Source organism: Aulonocara sp. 'chitande type north' Nkhata Bay, linkage group LG23 (assembly GCF_057382095.1).
Source record: "Aulonocara sp. 'chitande type north' Nkhata Bay isolate Kocher_YH1m ecotype deep benthic linkage group LG23, A_spYH_male_GT1.1, whole genome shotgun sequence".
Lineage (NCBI taxonomy): Eukaryota > Metazoa > Chordata > Actinopteri > Cichliformes > Cichlidae > Aulonocara > Aulonocara sp. 'chitande type north' Nkhata Bay.
The window spans coordinates 8842156-8863151 of NC_141365.1; the positions used below are offsets into that span (position 1 = coordinate 8842156).

Here is a 20996-nt window from a genome sequence, read left to right on the forward strand (position 1 = left end):
TACAGTAGATGAATCGCACACTCTGGTTCTTGTTGCAAGTGTTGAGAGGGGAGCAGCGCAGACCTCCCCACACTGGATACGTGGGATTTTAAATAGCTGGAGGAGTGAATCCTCGCGTGCGCTCTCTTAATTCGGGGTACCTTCATAACTGGCTGTGAAGTTTGTCTATCTCCTGTTTAAGGGGTGGGGGCTGCTGAGTTAAACTTCTTTATTACCGCGCATGCGCACAAAACTGTTCCGTAAGCTGTCAAATCAGAGCGTTTTCTACTGAACAGAGACCAGACATAGCACGGTGAGCGGTGACTAACTAATTAAAAATGTCCCGAGTTTAAGGAAAGCGACTCCCGTTACGAATTGCTGGAGTTTTAAAACAACGGAAAATGACTTCGAAGAGCTTTTTTCGGAGAGCAGAGGGGCGTGAGTACAAATGTGGACACTATCGTCGTTCCCAGACACACTAACCAGACCGTACTAACGACTCCTTAAAGCTGCGGATCTTTAAAAGTTCACACCGATCTTCAAGAAAACTCTAATTTGCAGTTTTTAATAACAGCAATAATAATTCTGGTTACCAGCAGCCACTCACTATGATAGTTACTTTATCAAGTGGTGTAGACTAGAAGCGGAGGTAAAGAGGCTTGGCAGGAGCTGGACAGGTAGCTACTCCCGTTGCGATGGGCAACCGCGGGATGGAGGATCTAATTCCGCTGGTCAACCGCCTTCGAGATGCCCTGAGCAGCGTGGGGGAAAGCTGCAGCCTCCACCTGCCCCAGATTGCTGTGGTGGGCGGCCAGAGCGCAGGCAAGAGCTCCGTGCTGGAAAACTTTGTTGGCAGGTAAACCAAAGATACTCATCTCTATACAACAGAGACCACTGATACCAAGAGAGCATTTTCATTTGTAACAGATCTTTTACAAATTAGTCATAACCATTATGAACAAGTTTCATATTCATGACTTTCCCCTAAGTGACTCACTCTTTACTAAAGAACGGTGAAGTTACAATGTTATAACTGATGATGATTATTTGAGTCATACCAAATCTATGAACCATCATGAACCAAATGCTATACTCACCATTAATTAATCAAATTGTCACAACTTAGTTAGGCTGATCATAAACCAGTGAGCTTAATGTGGAGTAATGACTACGTTTGTGTGAGACTACTGGGGACACATTACTCGGGTTTGGCATGGCAAAAAATGTACTGTATACACTTTATATACAGTACTTTAAATCATTTTATATATATTACAGTATATACTTGTTATACACACAGTATTATACAGAAAATACTGTGATCTTGACCCACAGCTCATTTTTTTGTTTCTAAGTAGCCAGACTTTCTTGTAATTTTTTTAAATGTTCTTTTGTTGAAAATTGTCTTTTCCCCACCAATTTTCTGTCAATTTCTGACTATTTTCAAAGGTATTGTTTGTCTTCTTTTTTTAACTTAACACATCTAAAAATCACTGAAGAATCAAAAAGGCAACTAAGTAATGAACCAGTGTTGTGTTTACACATAACAGACAACTTAGCAAAGAATCCACTTTAAATTGTATCTTTGGGTATTTTGCTGCTAACAGCCTGTTGCAAAAACACACAGTTTCGTCCAATTTCTTTAGTTGAATCTCCAAAAAACAACAAAGAAGATTGTCAGGCATAAGTAGTATTTTTGCACCAACAAGATGATAGGCCCCTTCAGCTGATCCATCCGCTGTTCACTGCAGCTTCATCATAAATTATCTTAGTGGAAAAGTGGCTGTCAATAAGCCATTCCCAATGAAGGGAAACAGGTGGAAAATACTGAGAACTGGATTGAAAATCAGTGGTAACAAGTCTTTGAAGCGATAAATTCAAATTTTGATTCAAATTATCATCAACAACATCGTCAACAGCCTGCATCGTTGTCAGAAAATATGTATTTTTTTTATTTAAATAACTTGTTAATTGTATTAAAATACAATTGGTGAGTTTTTTCTGTTGTCAAAACTGTTCAAGGTTGGGCCTGTGAAATGCATGATTTCCCTAAAGTGAAAGGAAAACTTAATACAGCTGCCTGTGTTCATACTTTCTACATCATGGCATCCATCCAACTCTAGTCTTAAATGCTATGTTGCTAGTCTGGAGTGGTGGATGCCGGGCATGTCAGGGTCTGTATGTAAGTAGTCAGTATAGCAGCTTATCTCATAGAGAGATGTCACTGAATAGGTGACAGTTAATATGACTTCTGAAACACAATCAAAGCAGAATTCTTGCTATCTTGTAAGTCATTACGTTCACCAAGGTGGAGCTAAACAAGCTTTGTTTTGTTTCATCTTTTTCTGCCCTTTAACAGATTTCAAGGTCCTAAAAATATCCTCGCTTGCTTATGAATAACAGTGTTGTCTGGGTAAAGTTTAAATGCAACTGAGAGCATTTGGTGTGTGATGAGGAGACCAAGTATTTCTATCCTGTCCGGAAGGAAAACTGATGATTAAGTCAATAGTCTTCAAGCTTCCTGAGACAGTAAAGCTTTGTTAGCCGTAGGAGGCCTATGCATTGTTCTGATCTGTAGGCCGTCTATGCAATAATCTGTGGCATTCCAGCAGCAGGCTGTTCACGTCCTGATATTTTGTAACATACCTGTTGGACATGAGTATGTTCTTTTTGTGAATGACTGCAACAGCTGTTTAAACTAAGACAGGATGTAATAAAACAAACTTCCTGAATCTGATTTTAAAAGGAAAGGGAGTGTTATTTATACCCGGTGCATTTGGTTTCTCTAGAATTAACCCTTTATTTAGCTTTATTACCCAATCTAATCCATGCTGTTTTAATGCAACAATTGACAGCAACAGTCACCTCAGACTGCTTTATTTTGTAAGGTGCTATACCCTATAATATTGGAGAGAAAACCCCAATGATGAGACAATCCTTTGTGAGCAAGCACTTGGAAACAGTGGGAAGGAAGATCTCCTTTTTAACAGGAAGAGACCTCGTTTAAGGAGGAGCAGTTATCTTTTGTGACTTGTTGGGGGTTGAGAGGGGAAAAAAGAGAGAAAAGACAAGCATAGCAAGACCACGAAACAAAAAGGACAAAGCACAAACTATGGGAGAGGGTAGAAAAATTTATGACATGTGATAGTTATATTAAAAAAACACTGGGAGTGAACAAAAGGGAAGTGGAGAAGAAATACTGTGTTCCTCATGGAAAGTCCCATGGCAGCCTGAGTTAATAGCAACAAAAGTAAGGGATGGTTCAGGGTCAGCTGATTCAGTGGAAACTGTTAGCTGTATCAAAAAGGGAGGCTTTAAGTCTATCTACTGAACCTAAATTGGGAGCTGGTTCCACAGAAGAACAGCCTAGCAGTAAAGGCTCAGCCTCCCATTCTACTTTTGGAAACTCTAGGAACCACAAGTAATCCTGCAGTCTGACAGAGAAGTGCTTGGTTTGGATAATATGGGATAATATGATTTTAAATTCAACTGGATTTAAAAGAGCGTTAGTGAAAAGGAGATGATATGGGAGAAATTCTCTTTCTAGTCCATGTTAGTACTCTTATTGCAGAATTTTAGATCAGCTCAAGGCTTTGGGGGGAGTGACAATACAGAATTACAATAGTGCAGCCTAGAAGTAACAATAGAGATGAAAGAAGGCAGTCCTATATATCAGTTTATTGTGTCTCTTAAAGGACATATAGTGGTGAAAATCATAGGTCTCTTTACAGTATTACTAGAGGCCAGGTTAATACCATCCAGGTTACATATCTGATTATTCCTCAATTCTTCATCTGGTTCAGCGGATTAAATGCTAATCATTTTCTTGGTCTTGGTAACAAGAACGTTGCTGATGTTTTAGGACACGGCTGTCAAACACAGGCTCAAACCTGGCCCAGCAGATGGCTTACAAAGACCAGGGAAGTTAAAATTGTAGTGTCTTGTATAGCTTCACTTTACTACATAGGTATACACATGTACTGAAAATTTGATTTCTAGATCTTGACAATTTGTACAGTAACGTAAATTAAAGTTATGCAGTTGCTTTACTGGTCCGGCCCAGGTGAGCACCAACAAAACACATGAGGTCCATGAACTGAAGTGAGTGTGACACCCCTTTTTTAAGCAGTATGGCAACTGAACTAAACCTAATACTGGGTGCTATTGTGTCTAATGCTATAAAGGTACTCCCTAAATACTTTCAGTTTAATGGTCATATCTGTGGGCAAAGTATGTAAAATTATTAATATGGTATGGTAAACTTAATGTTTTATATTTGGTTTGGTGGTGGCGGGGAAGATGAATCAGCACCAGTAATAATACGCACATCTATGTGTATATTCTTTTATCTTTCCTCTAACAGAGACTTCCTTCCGCGGGGTTCAGGAATTGTTACTCGGAGACCTTTAATTCTCCAGCTGCTAAGTGATAACACAGGTAAGAGAGCTCATAGGGATGTCATGCCGTAGCATTTCTTTAAAACTGGCACCAGATGGCAGTATGGCGTCTTATGATGACTGTGCCTCATAGAGTCCTGCTTTTTATTGCCCTTTTCTATAAAAAAAAAGAGGATTGGCATGATGGATAGCATTTTTATTTTTTCTCAGAAACAGTCAAAGTATTTTAAGACAGCTGCTAGAAGAAAACAGTTGCAAGAAAAATTGGTTATATTGAAAGTTAGTGCTATGTTATTGTGTTAGCCAGTTGACTAATTTTAAGAACAGCTATAGATTTGGTGGACTAGGCAGAGTTTTTCCAAAGATACTGTAATGCTAAGATGATATTATGAGCCTCTTATTGTTTAGGTGCTGCATGTATTCAAATGCTCTGTGTCTCCCCCAGAGTATGGTGAATTTCTACATTGTCAGGGAAAGAAGTTTACAGATTTTGACGAGATCCGCAAGGAAATCGAGACAGAAACACACAGACTTACGGGATCTAATAAAGCCATCTCTCCTGTTCCCATCCACCTACGGATCCACTCACCACATGGTACTGTGCAGGTCCTTGTGTTTTACTTGCCCCGCTTAACTTACTTTTGGTCTAGTTCTTAAACAAACCTTATGTCCATGTGTGTTTATTTGTATGTGTACAGTGCTGAACCTGACTCTTGTAGACCTACCTGGCATCACCAAAGTGCCTGTAGGCGATCAGCCAACAGACATAGAGTACCAGGTACGAGACATGATCATGCAGTACATCTGTAAGGAAAACTGTCTCATCCTGGCTGTCACACCTGCCAACACTGACCTGGCCAACTCTGATGCACTTAAACTGGCCAAAGATGTTGACCCTCAAGGTAAGCCCCGTGACTGTGAATGTCCTGCTGTTTTTAAATAGTGACATTATTAAAATATAAAACCAGTTCCAAAGAAGTTGGGATGTTGCGTAAGAGCTTATTAAAAGTAAAGATGGGTAGAATTTTGGAATTGTTTCTTTACATAAGGCCTTACAAAGACCTTGCATACTTAAGTAACACAATACTAAACTGCATACTGCATGTATCAAAACAGCATGGCTTTGTAGCCCAGAGTTTTCACCCGCTGAAAACATTTGGCACATTGAAGAATACAACAAAGAAGACCAGGGACTGTTGACCTAGAATCCTTTTTCAGACAAGAATGGGACAACATTTTCTGCCAAAAGTCCAGCAGCTGCTCTCTTCAGTCCCTAGATGTTTATAGACTGTTGTTAAATGAATAGGGGATATTACACAATGGTTAACAAGCTGCTGTCCCAACTCTTTTGAGTTGATGTGTTGCTGCCATCAAATTTAAAATAACTTTCATTTTTCTTAAAATCATACATTTTCTCAGTTTAACCATTTGAAAAAAAATTTCATGCTCTGTTGTTAATAAAAGATGGATGTTATATTCCTTATTCACATTTGTATGGAAATATGCATGTTTTTTCTCTTCTCTTTAGGGCTGCGCACAATAGGTGTAATCACCAAGCTGGACCTGATGGATGAAGGAACAAATGCCAGACAAATACTAGAGAACAAGTTGCTTCCTTTACGCAGAGGTGTGTTGCTTGTGTGTGTGTTCTTGCTCAGTGTGCTATCAAATCGCAATAGAGACTCTCTGGAGAGGATTGACATAATCATTGTGTATTTATTACCAGCCACAAGCTCACTCACAGCCAAGCACAAAGATAACTTTAGCTCTTTACGTGACATCACTGTACTCCCATTCAGTGTGTGTGTGTATGTGCATGTATTCTATGTATGCAGCAAGAGATAAAGAGTAAGAAATGGATTATTGATGGTGTTGGTTTGTGTATCAGCCAGAAGTGTAGAGTCTGACAAGTGGGAACTGATAGGCACCAGCCCAGCTGTTAGCTTAGAAAAGTTTGTAATTTGTGTCTGTGAGAGAGCGGAAGAGACAGAGGCCTGGAATTGGGCAATGCAGGCAGTGTACAGACTGGCTAAAGCACCACCAGGTGCTGGCTGCTTCATGCTTTTCCTACAGCACTAATGCATTAGCCATGGAAGCCCTCTGAAATAATTCCGCCGGTAGCAGCATTGAGCTGAAGTATTAGATGTGAAGCCTAGTGCTATTACATCTATTACTGTACCAAATAGGCAATTTGGCCTGCCCCTCACAATCCGCCCTGCTGTTGCAGAAACACACACATTTCCTGCTTGTATGCTACAGTTATAATGGAACAAATGGTGGTCTGGGAAGAGTTCCCAGGCACCCTCCAGAAAATGCGAGTTGAATCCATCTTACATCAGAGGCCTGTAATTTCTCCTTCCTGTTAGTGCACATTGTCATCCTTATCCTTACATACCTTTTTATAATTTCCCTTTCAACTCCTTCTCCCCAGGTTACATAGGGGTGGTGAACCGTAGTCAGAAGGACATTGATGGGAAAAAGGACATTAAGGAAGCTCTGAGGGCAGAGAAGGAGTTCTTCCTGTCCCACCCAGCCTACAAACACATGTCTGAAAAAATGGGAACACCTTATTTACAAAGAATACTCAACCAGGTTCAATATGTGAACTTTTAAACTGAGAAATATTACATTATGTGCTTGTGTTATTACTAACAATATTTGTTTTCAGCAATTCACAAACCACATTCGGGACACACTGCCAGCCTTCCGTAGTCATCTGCAGAGCCAGCTTCTGGCATTGAAGAAAGAAGCTGAAGATTACATGCAGTTTAATCCAAATGACCCCGCACGAAGGACCAAGACATTGCTACAGTGAGTCAGTCATTCTGTGTATACATATTCTATGTATATATATTTCTGTGTTTTTCATAGCCTGCATGTTTGTCTTTTAGATTAGTTCAGCGCTTTGCTGTTGACTTTGAGAAGCTGATTGAGGGCTCAGGTGACAAAGTAGACACCGTCAACCTGTCCGGAGGAGCTAAGATCAATCGAATCTTCCATGAACGTTTCCCCTATGAACTAATCAAGGTGTGTGTGTGTGTGTGTGTGTGTCAGAATGAGAATCAGAAACAAAATACTTTATTAATTCCTAAGGAAATTATGTGGTTACAGTTGATCCAACACAATAAGAACAGTTACAGACTGGACAAAATTAAATAATACAATGTATTACAAAGTTACAAATATAAGAAATAGGTTCAATATATACAAATAGCTTCTAGAATAATACAGAGATTTTATATATATATGATTGGCATCATTTCATGTGTGTGTGTGGGTGCCTTGTTTATTTGTTTGGATTATGATGTTTATGGTTTTGGTGATTGGTTTATGTTCTTCGGGCACCTGCATTTCCTTTAATAAGTGTAATGATAAACCAAGTTGCTCCTTAGCCAAGTGCTGTTTTTTATGAAGTACTGTGCATCTTTGCATGTCTTAAGATCGGGTCTGATGAAGGGAAGCTGCGGACGGAAATCAACTATGCCATCAGAAACACCCATGGTGTCAGGTTCAGTACAGTAGCAGTGTCAAGTGATTTTATTGTTTTGGTCTTTTTTTGTTTTTCTACTGTAACATATATTTATATTTTTTTCCCTACAGGACGGGTTTGTTCACCCCTGACACGGCCTTTGAAGCCATAGTAAAGAAACAGATATCGAGGTTAAAAGGGCCATGTGTTAAATTTATTGACATGGTCAGTCAGGAACTAACCACCACTCTGTACCAGTGTATCGACAAGGTATAAATACTCTTGTTTCATGTATTTGTGTGTTGCTTTCTACACTTCGTGGTGTAGTAACTGTGTCATATCTCATTTGTGGTCTGTTTTTACTCTGTAGCTCAGTTCCTTTCCCAAGCTGCGAGATGAGACAGAAAGAATTGTTACCACTGAAATTCGAGAACTAGAGACTAAATGCAGAGACCAGGTAATCCATATTTGTGTAAGGGATGAATTGTTTTGGATTACTCAGTTGCATTCTTATGTTGTGTATTGTTTTATTTCATGAGTTAACATATGTTCGCACTGTCCAGGTCATGTTGCTTATTGACATACAGGTAGCCTACATAAATACCAAACATGAAGACTTTGTTGGCTTCAATAAGTGAGTCTCCACATCACCTTTAAGATTTCTAGCTAATAATAAGCATCGTTAATTATACACTATATTAAATCAGACTTGCTTTTCATTTATCTTAGTTCCCCCCAGATGCACAATCACACCAATACCAAGATTGCTGCACGGATTGGAGGAAAACAGGTGAGAGTCTAAATGGCTTGGCTTAATAAAATGAACCAGGGATCATGCAGCCCTAAAATGCAAATGAAGGCATTCTGAGACAGTTTGTCAGTTGAACCAGTCCATTGATCCTTAGCTTTACTTTTGTCTGAGTTAAATCTCCTGACAACTTAATTATTATTAATTATTATCAGTACAAGGAATCTGCAAAAATACAAACAAAATTCAAACTTTAAACGCATTTAATTTATGTGCTGTGGCACATAGCATATCTGTGTGCCACAGCAAAAATAAGACATTTTAGTCTTTTTCTATTAGATTTATATGTAGACATATTTATGTGACACATTTTGATTTAGCAGTGATAATTAAATACACATTTCTACTATAACTGGAACATTGATATGTGGTGTTGTTAATATTTGCTAAACAGCAGTAAATTTCAACCACAGCTTCAAAGGTAAATAAAAAAAAATTTATTTTCAAAGTCCCGAGTGATGCTTTGCTAATAGTTAACTGTTAAATGTAGTCATTGTTGGCGCCATCCCCAAAAATTGTCATATAATGAAAAAATTAACTCCATCTTTCTGTTGCTGCTTCATCTCCTGTTTTTTCTCTAGGGTGTGGCGCCTCATTCAAGTCTAATAGTAGGAGACCCGTTTCTTTAAATCTTCTCACTCACTGCTGCCTCTGCTGGCAATATGTGTGCACAGCGGTGAAGCTTAAGGGTTGTGGGTTGGCATGCTACTGATTGCAGCAAACACAGCAAAATGGCTCCTTGTAGCTTTAATAATCACATCTTTCATCATCTGCAACTTTCTCAGAAAGTGTTTTTTCTTTTTCTTGTTCAGTCTGTGCTAATCTTATAATTTCTCTTTCACAGTCCCCCACTGTAAAAATATACATTTGCAGGAAGTATATGTTATCTTGGTATAATATGTCTCATTTCCTATAACTTGACACATCTTTCCTTTACAGTGCCTTTGTCTGTCACCTTTGACCGCTCTTCCTGTTTTCTCCCAAATTTGAACAGCCAGGCTCTGATTTCTGTGCTTGCTCGACCGTCTTTACCCTTTTAGGTTCTCTTAAACACCTGTGCAAGCTGTTTTTCAGTTAAATATTTTGTTGATTGCATCACTGTGTATCTCACAAATGTCTAACCCGCACAAATGTTATTTTTTTCCTCCAGTGTCAGCTGTTTGACTTTTACTCTTGTTTTCGTCAGCACAATCTGCTCTCATTGTATGACCTGCTTTTCATGCTTTCATGTGAATTGTGCCTTGCTGTGAACAATTGTCTGCTGTGTTGCCTTCTGAGCTTCTTACCCTTGACTGATGCAGGTCATACGCAAGGGTTGGCTGACCATCAATAACATTGGCATCATGAAAGGTGGAGCCAAGGAATACTGGTTCATACTTTCTGCAGAGAACCTCTCATGGTTCAAGGATGACAAGGTAAGGCCTTCACATTTATTTAATGACAAACTGAATTGAATATCTATTATCAAGATGAATTACACTTCAAATATTTTATTTATATAGTCCAAAACACAGAAATGCACTTAAGCCATCATCAGTTTATTTAAATAAATAAACTAAGCTTGAAATAGTGTGTTAATTGTTCATTTTAGAGAGGCAAAGTAAAATTGTTCATCTGTTCAGATCACATTCTTAAAAAAAAGAAGAAGTAGGTGGCAGAGATCTTAGTGGCCCTCTGCTCTGATGTCAGTGGGGCTGCCATCTGTCTGCCTGTCTGTGCCTGCTGTACAGGAGCAGAAGGTCTGCACAGCAAGTGTAGACAGGCAGACACACCACAACAGTCTCATCCTGTCACAGCTGATGTCATGGGAAGAGGGAAGGGCAGAGTAGAGGGAAAGAGATCAGAGAAGGGGAAACACATTGGAGCATTTCTCTACGGATAGAAACAAGCACCTGTAAACATTCACATCTGGATGAAAACTCTACGGCTGGATAGTTAACATTTGTGACTGTGAACGCGATAAAGAAACTTTGACATTGTTTGACAGACTGAGAATTGAGTGTTTTTTAGCAACAGTATGTTGATTGTTTTACAAATAAGTTATTGTTCTTGGTAACCACACTAAAATAGTTTGAAGGTTTAAGCTAAACAAACAGTGACATCATTCTAGTCACAACTAAAAGCACATCTTTAACCCCCTTCTCTCTGTCCAGCTAACTCTTGCTGTTCTCTCCTACCACCTGGACCTGTAATTGAACCCCACCATTTCCTCCATTCATTCCTCTGACACCCCCCTTCCCATTCGTGCTGCTCTCCCTTCAGTCTTCCCCCTTGCTCCCCCCTTTTCTTCCTCTTCTGGGAGTTTAGGCATTTGGAGCGGCTCACTCTGACACAGCTGGAGCTGCCCCAAGCCAAACTGAGACTCACACACATACACACATGCACACACAAACGCACTCAGTGGACAGGGTTGTATATACAGTATACAGTACACATGCAGACTCTGATGTAAACAAAGTGACATGCAAATAGTGGAGAAAAATATACACTCACTCAGACAGACACATGGTCACTTTTCAGATAAACACTGGATTGCTTGAACGCTGTGTTCCAAACATAGCCCCAGGCATCCATATTATACACACAGTGTTTTAGGTTTCCTCTTGCTGTCATTCCCTTACTAAGCATTTGCAAATCAACTCAGTCATACAAAGACTTTTTTGGACACAGGCAAGAAGTAATACAACTGCAGGCAAGTAATCATCTGTCGACCACATCAGAGCAGCAAGCTGGTTCTCTGCTGATGATCAAAATGAGACATGTATGCTTCACTACATGGATTAAAGCTACTATAAGAATTAAAATTTAAAAAAAAAATCTTTATACATTTTTGCTATGGTTGTTTAATCTCTGCACCTCATCACCATGTTTATCACTCGTTTATGTGCATTTTAAGTCACCCATGGTATCACAGGAGATGAGATCTACTGATTTTTTTTATGTGCACATAGACATACACACAGACGCATAAGCCAAACTCCTGCTTCTTCTCCCTCACAGCTCACAGTTCCCGCTCTCATAACCCCCCGCCCACACTACCTCCACACATTACTTTTTTCTTTGACTGCTGCCCCCCCCCCCCAACACGCACACACACTTATTTTTTTCTTTCTTTCTCTTGCCTCTGTTGCCTTTTACTCCTCCTTTCTCTCTCTCTCCCTCTCTCTGTCTGTCTCACCCTCTTTCTCTCTTTCTCCCCCTTTCTGTGGTTGGCAGTCTCCCTGGGACTGTGCACATTCCTGGCTGGAAAATCTGAAGCTTTGTCCAAACACCAGCTTCCAAGATCTGCCCAGAGAAATCCCACATGGCTGTTTCTACACTGCAGACCTCCCCTTTTGACTCCCCCTCTCTCCTCTCAACTACTCCACAGTCTTACTCCCAAAAACCCCTCTTCCCCCCTCTTCACCCCCCAAAACTCCCCTGCCACCCTCCCTTCATCATCTCTGTGTTGATTGCTTCCATGCACACAGTTTTAACCTGTTTGAATTACATCTTCATTCTATTATATATGTACCCTGCACTGACCTCATGCTGAAAGTGCAGCTTAACCGTTCAGAGTTTAATCTTCACAGCACATTGAACAGACGAACATTCCTTCACCCCTCAACTGCCAGAACTCCACCAGGGAGCTGAAGAAAAACAGACGGCTCATGACTATACATTTAATCTACATGCACTCCTCTATGTGTTTGCATGTGAGGCCTATCTCAGGTCCATTAGCCTCTAGGAAGGGGGGACATAGCTTCAGACACAGCAGCTCTGATGTATGATCCTTCACGACCACCCTGACACCACTGCGATTACGACACACACACATAAATACACAAATGTGTATACAAAGCAATGCCACAATGTCCTTTAACCACAAGAGCAATCATATTGCAAAGCAGATGCACATGCAAAATGTGTGAGGCAATCTGTGGAAAAAGTTAGGTTAGAGCTTTTCTGAAGTTGCTGTGCGCAAAATAAGCTCAGCTCATTAGCTGATTTGTAGCCTTCTTAGTTTGCAGCCCTAAAAGACAGGAAAAACAGTCAAGTTATACTTCACATGTGTTATTCTCACTAGTCAACAAAGACAGTTAATTCAAGCTGACAAATACCACAAAATGGATGAGAGATTGTGCAACTTAGTATAAAGCTGGTCACAGTGATTAAAGATATGAAATCGTGTGATAGTATATGCATATTTAAAGGCACTTGCACATCTGCAAGCGAGAAACATCACAAAATAATAGACCTTATATTTGCCAGCATAGACTATGTGCAGTTTTCATCTTCTCTTGTGTATTTGTAGATGGCATTAGTATAAGCTGCTGATGCACTTCCTTGCACAGTCTAACCAATGTGCAGACTACTGTACACCAGTAAGATCCTGAACAGGTAGTCTGAACACTGGGATGACGGAGCAGGACCCTTTCTCGTTTGTGTTCGGCCTTGCCTTTTCCATCTCTGGCTGTTTTCTTGCAGTCCTGCATGAGGCGTTGGAGAGTTGACAAAAGGTTTCCTCTGTTTTTCTCATATTTCTTATCCGGTTCCAATGCTGGGTCGTAGGGCAAGACACACACATCAGACATCCACTCCTATGGGCATCTCTCCTTCAGACATGTTAGTGTACCTTGATTCGGTCGTCCGCAGGGCTGTGTCCCGATGTAGTATCCAGTCTTGACGTGGCACATTCACCCATTCAGCCAGGGATCTGCCTGTTCACTCAGGGAAGGCATAAGGAAATAAGGGGAGTGAGAGAAGGAGAGAGAGTTAGGGAGGAACTTAGCAGCCATATATGGGTTGATGGGACCCATGGGGGAATCAACTTTGGAGTGGTCTGGAGTTTCTCCCCATTTCTTCTTCACAATCGCTCCTGCTTTCTATGTTCCTCAACATTTCCTTGTCTACTTTTGCGAAATTCACCTCCCTCTGTCCATGTCTATCCCTCCGCTTCCTCTCTTTCTCATCTCTACTTTCTATTTCTACCCCATCAGAGCACCCTATACTCACTCCGGTCTCCTCCCTCTCCGTCTAAAGCGATCCCAGATGTTGCTGTATGAGCGCCAATCGCGTTCTGTCATTTTTTTTCAACCTCTGTTACAGGAAGTGGGCCCCTTTGTTAAAAAAAAAAAAGGAAAGAGGAGCAAAGGAAGAGAGTCGTAGGGTTCAGGGAAGCACTGGGAGAAAGACTGATGACCAAAATGTACTTCCAGAATAGTCGCCTCTCATTTCATTCGTGCACATGATCAAACGCATGAGCACATATTCGAATCTACACATTGTTAAAAAATGCTCTTCTGGCGTTAGGTATTCTGACTCTGGTGGTCACTTTTTTCTTTGAACTCTCCATCCATCCATGGCTGTACCTATAACCAGGCTTTATGGAAGGCCCTTTCTCAAAGGCTAGACAGAAAGAGCAGGCTGGAGAATAGAGAGATGAGGGGGAAGGGCTTGACTTTAGGAGAAATGTTGTGTTAGAGCTTGAGTCTGAGTAATGACTTTCACATGTGGCCCGGCCTCTCTACCTCTTTTTTTCATACTACTTCTCTCGTTCCCTCCCTCCCTGCTTCACTTTTCTGCATCCTGCCTCCATACTGTCTGGTTCTCCTCACACTAGCCGCTCCACTCCTCCAACTGTTCTCCGTCATTCATAAGTCCCCATGGTGATGACAGACTATAGACTTATGGCAACTCTCCCCCTCCCCCACTGATTCTCCTGAACTAGTTTGTGAGTTGTTAATGTGAGTCAGTCTGACAGTCAGACACATCATCTTATATGAACTCGGATGCACTCCTAGCACAATGTTCCACATCTCCATTTCGCCTTGCCTTCTGACACTTTTCCCATTACAGTTCATGTCTCTTGGCTCCACTTTCTTCTCTAGGTGCACGCTAAGAAATATTTACTACCAGACACATGCAAACTGGCCTTAGTCTCTGGTGGTTTTTGCTATCAACGCTGTTATTGCCTCTATGGTGTCGTATATTACTCTGCATACCAATGTCAAAATTTTATCTTTTCATATTCTGTCTTTTTTCAGGAGAAGGAAAAGAAGTACATGCTTCCACTGGACAACTTAAAGCTCAGAGACGTGGAAAAGGGCTTCATGTCCAGCAAATATGTTTTTGCTATCTTCAACACAGAGTTAAGGTTTGTGTGTGGTTGGAGGCGTGTGCTTTTTCATATGTGCCTGTTTGGTGAGTGAATGCGTGAGTCAGAAAAGGGAGTTCTGTTCTTGTCACCTGCTCGATGAAACTTTTGTGATATTTTACGAGGGTGGACATGTTGGAGGAGGAAAGGGAGGAGATGTCAGAGTGGCGTTTTGCCCTTCCGCCGACCTCTTCCATTCAACTTTGCCACCGGAACCAAAAGGGATATCCAGCGGGTACTGGAGCGGATGCCGTTTTTTTTTTTTGCTCTCTAAGTATATGCCAGGCTTTTGAGGGCAGAGCTGGGTTTTGGGTTTGCTAAGTTTATGGGTGTGAAACAGATTGAGAAGGACAGAGAGACAAAGGGAAAACATAAGAGGCAAGAGAGAGAGAGTGTTTAGGAGCTGGAGCTGACCCAAAGCCTGGCTGATTGTACCAGAGCATGTGGGCTTTGTTTATAATGCTTTGCTATGCTACATTCGGACACACAAACTGAATTCAAAAGTGCGTGTGTGTGTTTCCACATGTGTGTATGTGCCTTTGCAAAGAGCATGCGTATAGACCACAGCATACCGACGGCAGGCTCATTAAGCAGCTAATCAAAGCCAGAGCGCTTGGATCAGAGATGAGGCTGCTCTTGTTTGGAAAGAATTGCTCGACTCACCACAAAAAGGAGGGAGAGGGAAGAACTGGAAGGGTTGGGGGGGAGAAAGAAAGCAGCAGAGAGAGAGAGAGAGAGTATCAGAGCCAATGGGCCAGGAATGTGTCAAAGTCTGTCCTGTGGCGCCCCCCCCCCAATCCAACCCCTCTACCCCCCTTTCCTGCGCCCTCACTCTGTTTCTCTTTCTGTATTTGTGTGTGTGGCTTTGTCCCTGTCTGACAGTAATCAAAACCTCAGGAAACTCTTCAAATCTAAAGCAGTCATAGCGCTGCAGAAATTCCTTCAGATTAGTGAAAAAGCTCCCAGTGAGCTGAGGAGAGAGCATAAAAAAAGGCCGTTTAAAACAAATGTTGGTGTAAGTGATAAATCAACATAGAGAACAATTTTCTTATGCGCTCACTGGTGTAAACGAATGTTCAGTGTCCTGATCTTAGTGTAATAGCACTCCAGTATTGTCATGGTTGGCCCGGCTCCCCGTCTGTTAGCCACCACACCCTGATTTATTAGCCTCACCCATACTAGCCCAGTTATAAGCACACAAACTAAAAGCCTATTTCTTCATCGCTCTGTATACCTCTCTGTCACCACAGTGTAGTTTCTCAGTTTCTGCTGTCTGTTGTTCTCACACACAGTCTTCACATTTTTGAGGTTAATTGCTACGTGTTCTGAATGTGAGGAGGGAACAACAAAAGGGGGAAAAAAACAATCGAGTGATTAAAGAAAAATGTTTAACAGATGGGCCACGGCCTGCTCCAGATTCTTTACTTGTTTCTGACTTTGTTACTAAGCGTTGAGATGTCAGATGATGTGAAGAGGGACGTGAGAGGACAAACAGAGAGCAAGCTGAGTTTGGGTATGAATCACGGTGAAAAAATACGTGATGATGATGATAAGGAGATAAGCTGCCGTGAATAAGGTCGTGTGAAGCATTGCGTTTGGGAAGCAATAAATGATGTATGTGTTATATGTGTGTATATCGGTGCCGTGTATGTTTCTGTGTGTGTTTTAATCTAGTTGAAAGTGTCTGCGTCTGTCTTTATGCCCTTTAGATCTGCAAGTGTCCAACATGTTACACGGGGAGGGTTGCCTACTTGAAAGTGTAACATAGACCTGACACACATCAGTTTACATAGAGCCTGATAGCTTCTGTTACCCGTGTATCACTTGATGTATACTTATATTTTTATTATTACTATACAGGATGCAGTAATGGGACACAGGTCAGCCAGTGCTCCATTTAAACAAAGTAAATTTAAAAAGATTCCATTGGCTGATTTTACAAACAAATTTATCAGCATGAACGAGAAATATTTGCAGGACACACTGCACATTGCTTTACAAAGCAGACTGAATAATACGGTACCCAGACTGACAAACAATAAAACTGTTAAACGTTTGTTATGGAAACACAAGAAATTATTTTTTCTGTACAAACAAAATGCTACTTATGTTTGTTTCACACAAAGACTGTATATAAAGATATATATACAGTCTGTGGGTTAGCGCATGAAGGCATCCTTGTGCCAGTAACATTTCACTTGTGTACAGATTGGGTCAGAGGCTTAGTAAATAATATTTGTATATAAAGAATTTCGAACACAAACAGTGAAATCGTCCAAGTGGCCTTGATGTTCTCTTTTAAACACTCTACACCCTAGCTGATAAGTTCGCAACTATAACTAAATGTTTGGCTTAATCACCTACACAGAGTTCACAAGAAAAGGTTAAAGTTCCTGTTATGGATAATAGGTCTTGTATACGTTCATCAGAGTTCCCATGAAACACATCGGAAAATGTGTTTGGTATGAACTGTATATTTTCTTAACCGTAAGGTAAGCACTGGGCCAGTCTCCCGTACAACGTATATAAGGTTTTGTGTATATTACTCCGTATTGCAGAAAGCTCCCTTGAGTTAAAAGTGTTATTGCTGTATATTTTTTGGACATTTCTGACAGGATTGTAATGAATTGCAGGAATGTGTATAAGGACTACAAATGCCTGGAGTTGGCCTGTAACTCTCAGGAGGAGCTGGACAGCTGGAAGGCTTCTCTGCTACGGGCCGGAGTCTACCCTGAGAAAGTTGCTGTTAGTACTTTGACCCCTAATTCAACGTAATTAAACCCAGTCCTGACCTTAGCTTTGGGGAACTGCACCTGTCTGCACCTTACCTTTGAGTTATATGCACTCATTGGCTTTGCTAACCTTAAACCCTGTCTGTAACCCCTTACCCCTCTCTCTCCATGTTCCCCTTTCTCTCCCCCTGCCAAAGAGAAAAAGCAAGTCCCCCACCCCTTCCATCCCGCTCTGTCGTTGGCTCTTTAGTACAGCATTCTTGGTCCATGATGTCACTACAATATGTGTGTGTGTGTGTGTGTTCTGGTCTGTTTCTAATCAGCAGTTCCTCGTCCCTCACACACTCCCCCTTTTTTTTTTCTTCTGCCCATTCCTCCTTGACTCCTTCTTTTTTGTTCCTTGTGTTCAACTCTCCTTGTTCTTATCCTATCAAATGTGTTTCTTCTTGTTACTAACATGGAATAGATGTGGCCACTAAATATAAAAGAAAGCTTTGTCTCTTTACACATCTGTATTTGTATTAAATTACTAGCTGTGGTATATCAGCAGTCCCTGTAGCATGGCACACTACACTGTAGATTATTGCTTAAATGGGTTGTCTGTATAGTGTTAAGATGTATGTATATGTCCCAACTTGTGTGTTTTTTACTAAGGTGGATGAGCAGGGGAATGGACCTCCTGAAAACCTCTCCGACCCCCAGCTGGAACGTCAAGTGGAGACCATTAGTAACCTGGTTGATTCCTACATGGGCATCATCTATAAGATGGTCAGGGACTTAATGCCAAAGACCATGATGCACCTCATGATTAACAGTGTAAGCTCTCCAGACCACACTTTTAACTGTTATTTTTATTTTTTTTGGTGCAGCAAATCCTTTTCACTTTTTTTTCTACATTTTTTGTTTTTTTGAAATTTGAAATTCCACTTGATCCATATCCTGACCAACAGAAAAAAGAAACTTTCAGGGGGTAAAAAAACATTTTTTGCCACCGATTAAGAATATAGATTCGTTTTTCTGAATTAGAATAAAATACCACTTCACAAAGTTACATTTTAACTTCTCACAGTAGTTTATAATCCCTCTCTGTAGGTTAAGGAGTTCATTAGCTCTGAGCTCCTGGCCCAACTCTACGCTCTGGGAGAATGCTCAGCTCTGATGGATGAGTCACCAGAGCAGCAACAGCACCGAGTTGAAGTGCTCCAAAAGCATGCTGCCCTGAAGGAGGCGCTCGCTGCCATTGGAGAAATCTCCACCTCTACCTGCACTACCCCTTTGCCTCCACCTGTGGATTCTTCCTGGATAAAACCATCCAGGTGCAAATGTACACATATACATAGATGGATTCATTGAAACAAATCTGTACAACCTATCACTTAAGCTTCTCTCGTCTTCTGCTTCTCTTGCCAAGCCTCCCTAAAACTGCAGCCAGTGGTAAGCCTGGGATCCGTAGCCATGCTCCACCTGTTCCTCGAGTGCCCAGCGCTGGACCCAAAAGCTCCCCTAATGGCTCTCGGCAGCACACTAGTCAACAAAATCGTACCCCAGCCTTGGTGCCAAGGTGACTGTGAAACCAGAGAGATTAGCCCATGAAACCTGACCTGTTGTATAAATGATGACCTCTAGGCTTCGCCAAGCCTGGCATTTATGCATACACATGCGCACACATGCAAAATCAAATGTTCCCGTACAAAGGCACAGGGTTAGAAAAAGTTGTTATTTGAGCTGGGTGGGGGTCTGCTGGAAAATGTGTTTCTCATATTCTCCTTCCCATCAGCCTCAGTAGACAAGACCTCCGCATGCTTTCTACTGGAGCCAGATACAACAGGCTGAGCGCCCTGTCAACTTTTCATCTTTCTCTCTGTCCTTCATTCCCCCTTTTTCTTCTAGCATGCATTTGTTTTATTGCCTTCCTCAGTTTCCCTCATGCAATAACCATTATTTTTCCTTTTGCCCGTACCTCTTTTTCTTCAACTTTTTCTTTACTTCTCCTCTTTCACTGGTTCCTCCCCTGCTTTTGGCCCGTCTCTCCTTTTTCTCTCTGCCTCATTTCCTCTGTGCTCTCCAATGGTTCTTTAGGTTCTTTCCCTCATACACTCTCTTTCCTTGCCTGAGTCTTTCCATCCAGCCTAATGCTTGTCTGGCTCCCCTATAGATATAGAGTCATTGGGACACGATCTTACTGTAATCAGTCTTGTACTTGTACTCTACTTGTATGCTCTATGCAGCTTTATGAGTCTTGCCTTTATGTGCATTTTCTCATCATTATAAAGTCTATTTAGCTTATCATGTGTGGAGCTACGGGCAAATAAAAACACAGTAAAGAAATATAGAAATATGTAAATTATAACTTGGAATTAGGAACAACTGAAAGCCCCAGCTGGCACTGCTACACTTGGATCAACTCCTTGCTAATAATAAGGCATCTCCTAATTCATGAACATCTTTATCCAGGGTTCAGAATTATCTTATTCCTTTATTTATTTAGGAAGGCTGAATGTATAAAGCTTATAAAGTCCTGACTGCTTAGCCCCAGACTGTACCTCTCTGCAGATTAACTAGAAATTTAAATGCGGATGATTAAGAAAGCTACAGTGAGAGACAGCACCGTCCCATCAGAGATACCATGTCCTCAAAATCATGCATAAGTCTTTCAAATTTTGAAAGATGTTATAAGATCTAATGTAGAGAAACTTTTATAGAAACTTTGCTAATATAAACCATATAGTAATGTCTTTGATCTAATATTGTCTCCAGGAGGCTTCCCCCAGCAATCCCAAGTGTGAAATAAGCCCCCTCTGCTCTGAACTCCATTACCCATCTGCCCCCATGGTCCTTTCAGCTGCAGCTGGCTGCTACCCGGAGACACTCCTGACCTGCATGATGTATAATACAGCTGAAGCACGATGATGGGCTTTTCTCTGTCTCCTCTGGGAGCTGCTGTCTGCAAAACTCACTCCATCCTGAGCCTGTTTTGTACATAATATCAACGGCCACAAACGATGGAATGTGCACAACTGTCTGCTGGCTTCTCTCAAGTGCCTGAACCTTTTGTAGATAAAAATATCAATCTGAATTATTATACTGAAAAGAATATACATGCACTGTTTCTATTTTCCGTGAATAAACAGGTATTTTATTTTTGAATGCATGTGCAAATGTCATTATTTGGAAGCTAGCTATCGCTGACTTGATCAGCATTAGTGTAAGCAGAACCCTATGCTGATTTATTTTATTTATTTATTTCTTTTTTGGGGGGGGGGGGGGGGGGGTTCAGTGGCCTACAAGGTGTTAAAACCAGCTAACTCAAAACCTTAGAAATTACCTTATGGGGTTGCAGTGGTCTCCAGTAAAGTCGTTAAATAATTTTAGTTGTAAAGCTAAAGCTATGGTCTTCAAATCCAATTTGAAGATAATGTTCATAATACCCGTTTATATGTAGGTGTGTGTGTGTGTGTGCGTGTTTGTAAAGTGT

At 41.1% G+C, this 20996-nt stretch overlaps 1 protein-coding gene across 3 annotated transcripts; it reads left to right on the top strand.

Moving 5' to 3' along the window:
- The first annotated feature begins 226 nt into the window (after nucleotides 1-226).
- On the top strand, nucleotides 227-20672 carry dnm3a (dynamin 3a). 3 transcript variants are annotated; one of them, XM_086281784.1, is made up of 21 exons: nucleotides 228-835; nucleotides 4343-4416; nucleotides 4822-4971; nucleotides 5075-5278; nucleotides 5905-6003; nucleotides 6808-6968; nucleotides 7045-7187; nucleotides 7268-7403; nucleotides 7817-7884; nucleotides 7977-8115; nucleotides 8216-8302; nucleotides 8409-8479; nucleotides 8575-8635; nucleotides 9235-9261; nucleotides 9955-10068; nucleotides 14680-14789; nucleotides 17423-17534; nucleotides 18176-18337; nucleotides 18614-18837; nucleotides 18933-19082; nucleotides 20279-20672. In XM_086281784.1, the coding sequence occupies exons 1-21, from the start codon at nucleotides 675-677 to the stop codon at nucleotides 20310-20312; spliced, it is 2487 nt and encodes an 828-aa protein (XP_086137910.1). In that variant the 5' UTR covers nucleotides 228-674; the 3' UTR covers nucleotides 20313-20672. The 3 variants fall into 3 exon arrangements, with proteins under 3 accessions (XP_086137912.1, XP_086137910.1, XP_086137911.1); XM_086281785.1 differs by lacking the exon at nucleotides 9235-9261; XM_086281786.1 differs by lacking the exons at nucleotides 18933-19082; nucleotides 20279-20672 and having other exon boundaries at nucleotides 227-835; nucleotides 17423-17560; nucleotides 18614-18753.
- Nucleotides 20673-20996: the final 324 nt, after the last annotated feature.

Bases quoted from the DNA above. Each gene is read 5' to 3' on its own strand.
- dnm3a (XM_086281784.1), top strand. From the start codon at position 675: ATGGGCAACCGCGGGATGGAGGATCTAATTCCGCTGGTCAACCGCCTT. The intron at 836-4,342 runs GTAAACCAAAGA...TTCCTCTAACAG, and splicing joins CTGGAAAACTTTGTTGGCAG to AGACTTCCTTCCGCGGGGTT. The intron at 18,838-18,932 runs GTGCAAATGTAC...TCTCTTGCCAAG, and splicing joins TCCTGGATAAAACCATCCAG to CCTCCCTAAAACTGCAGCCA.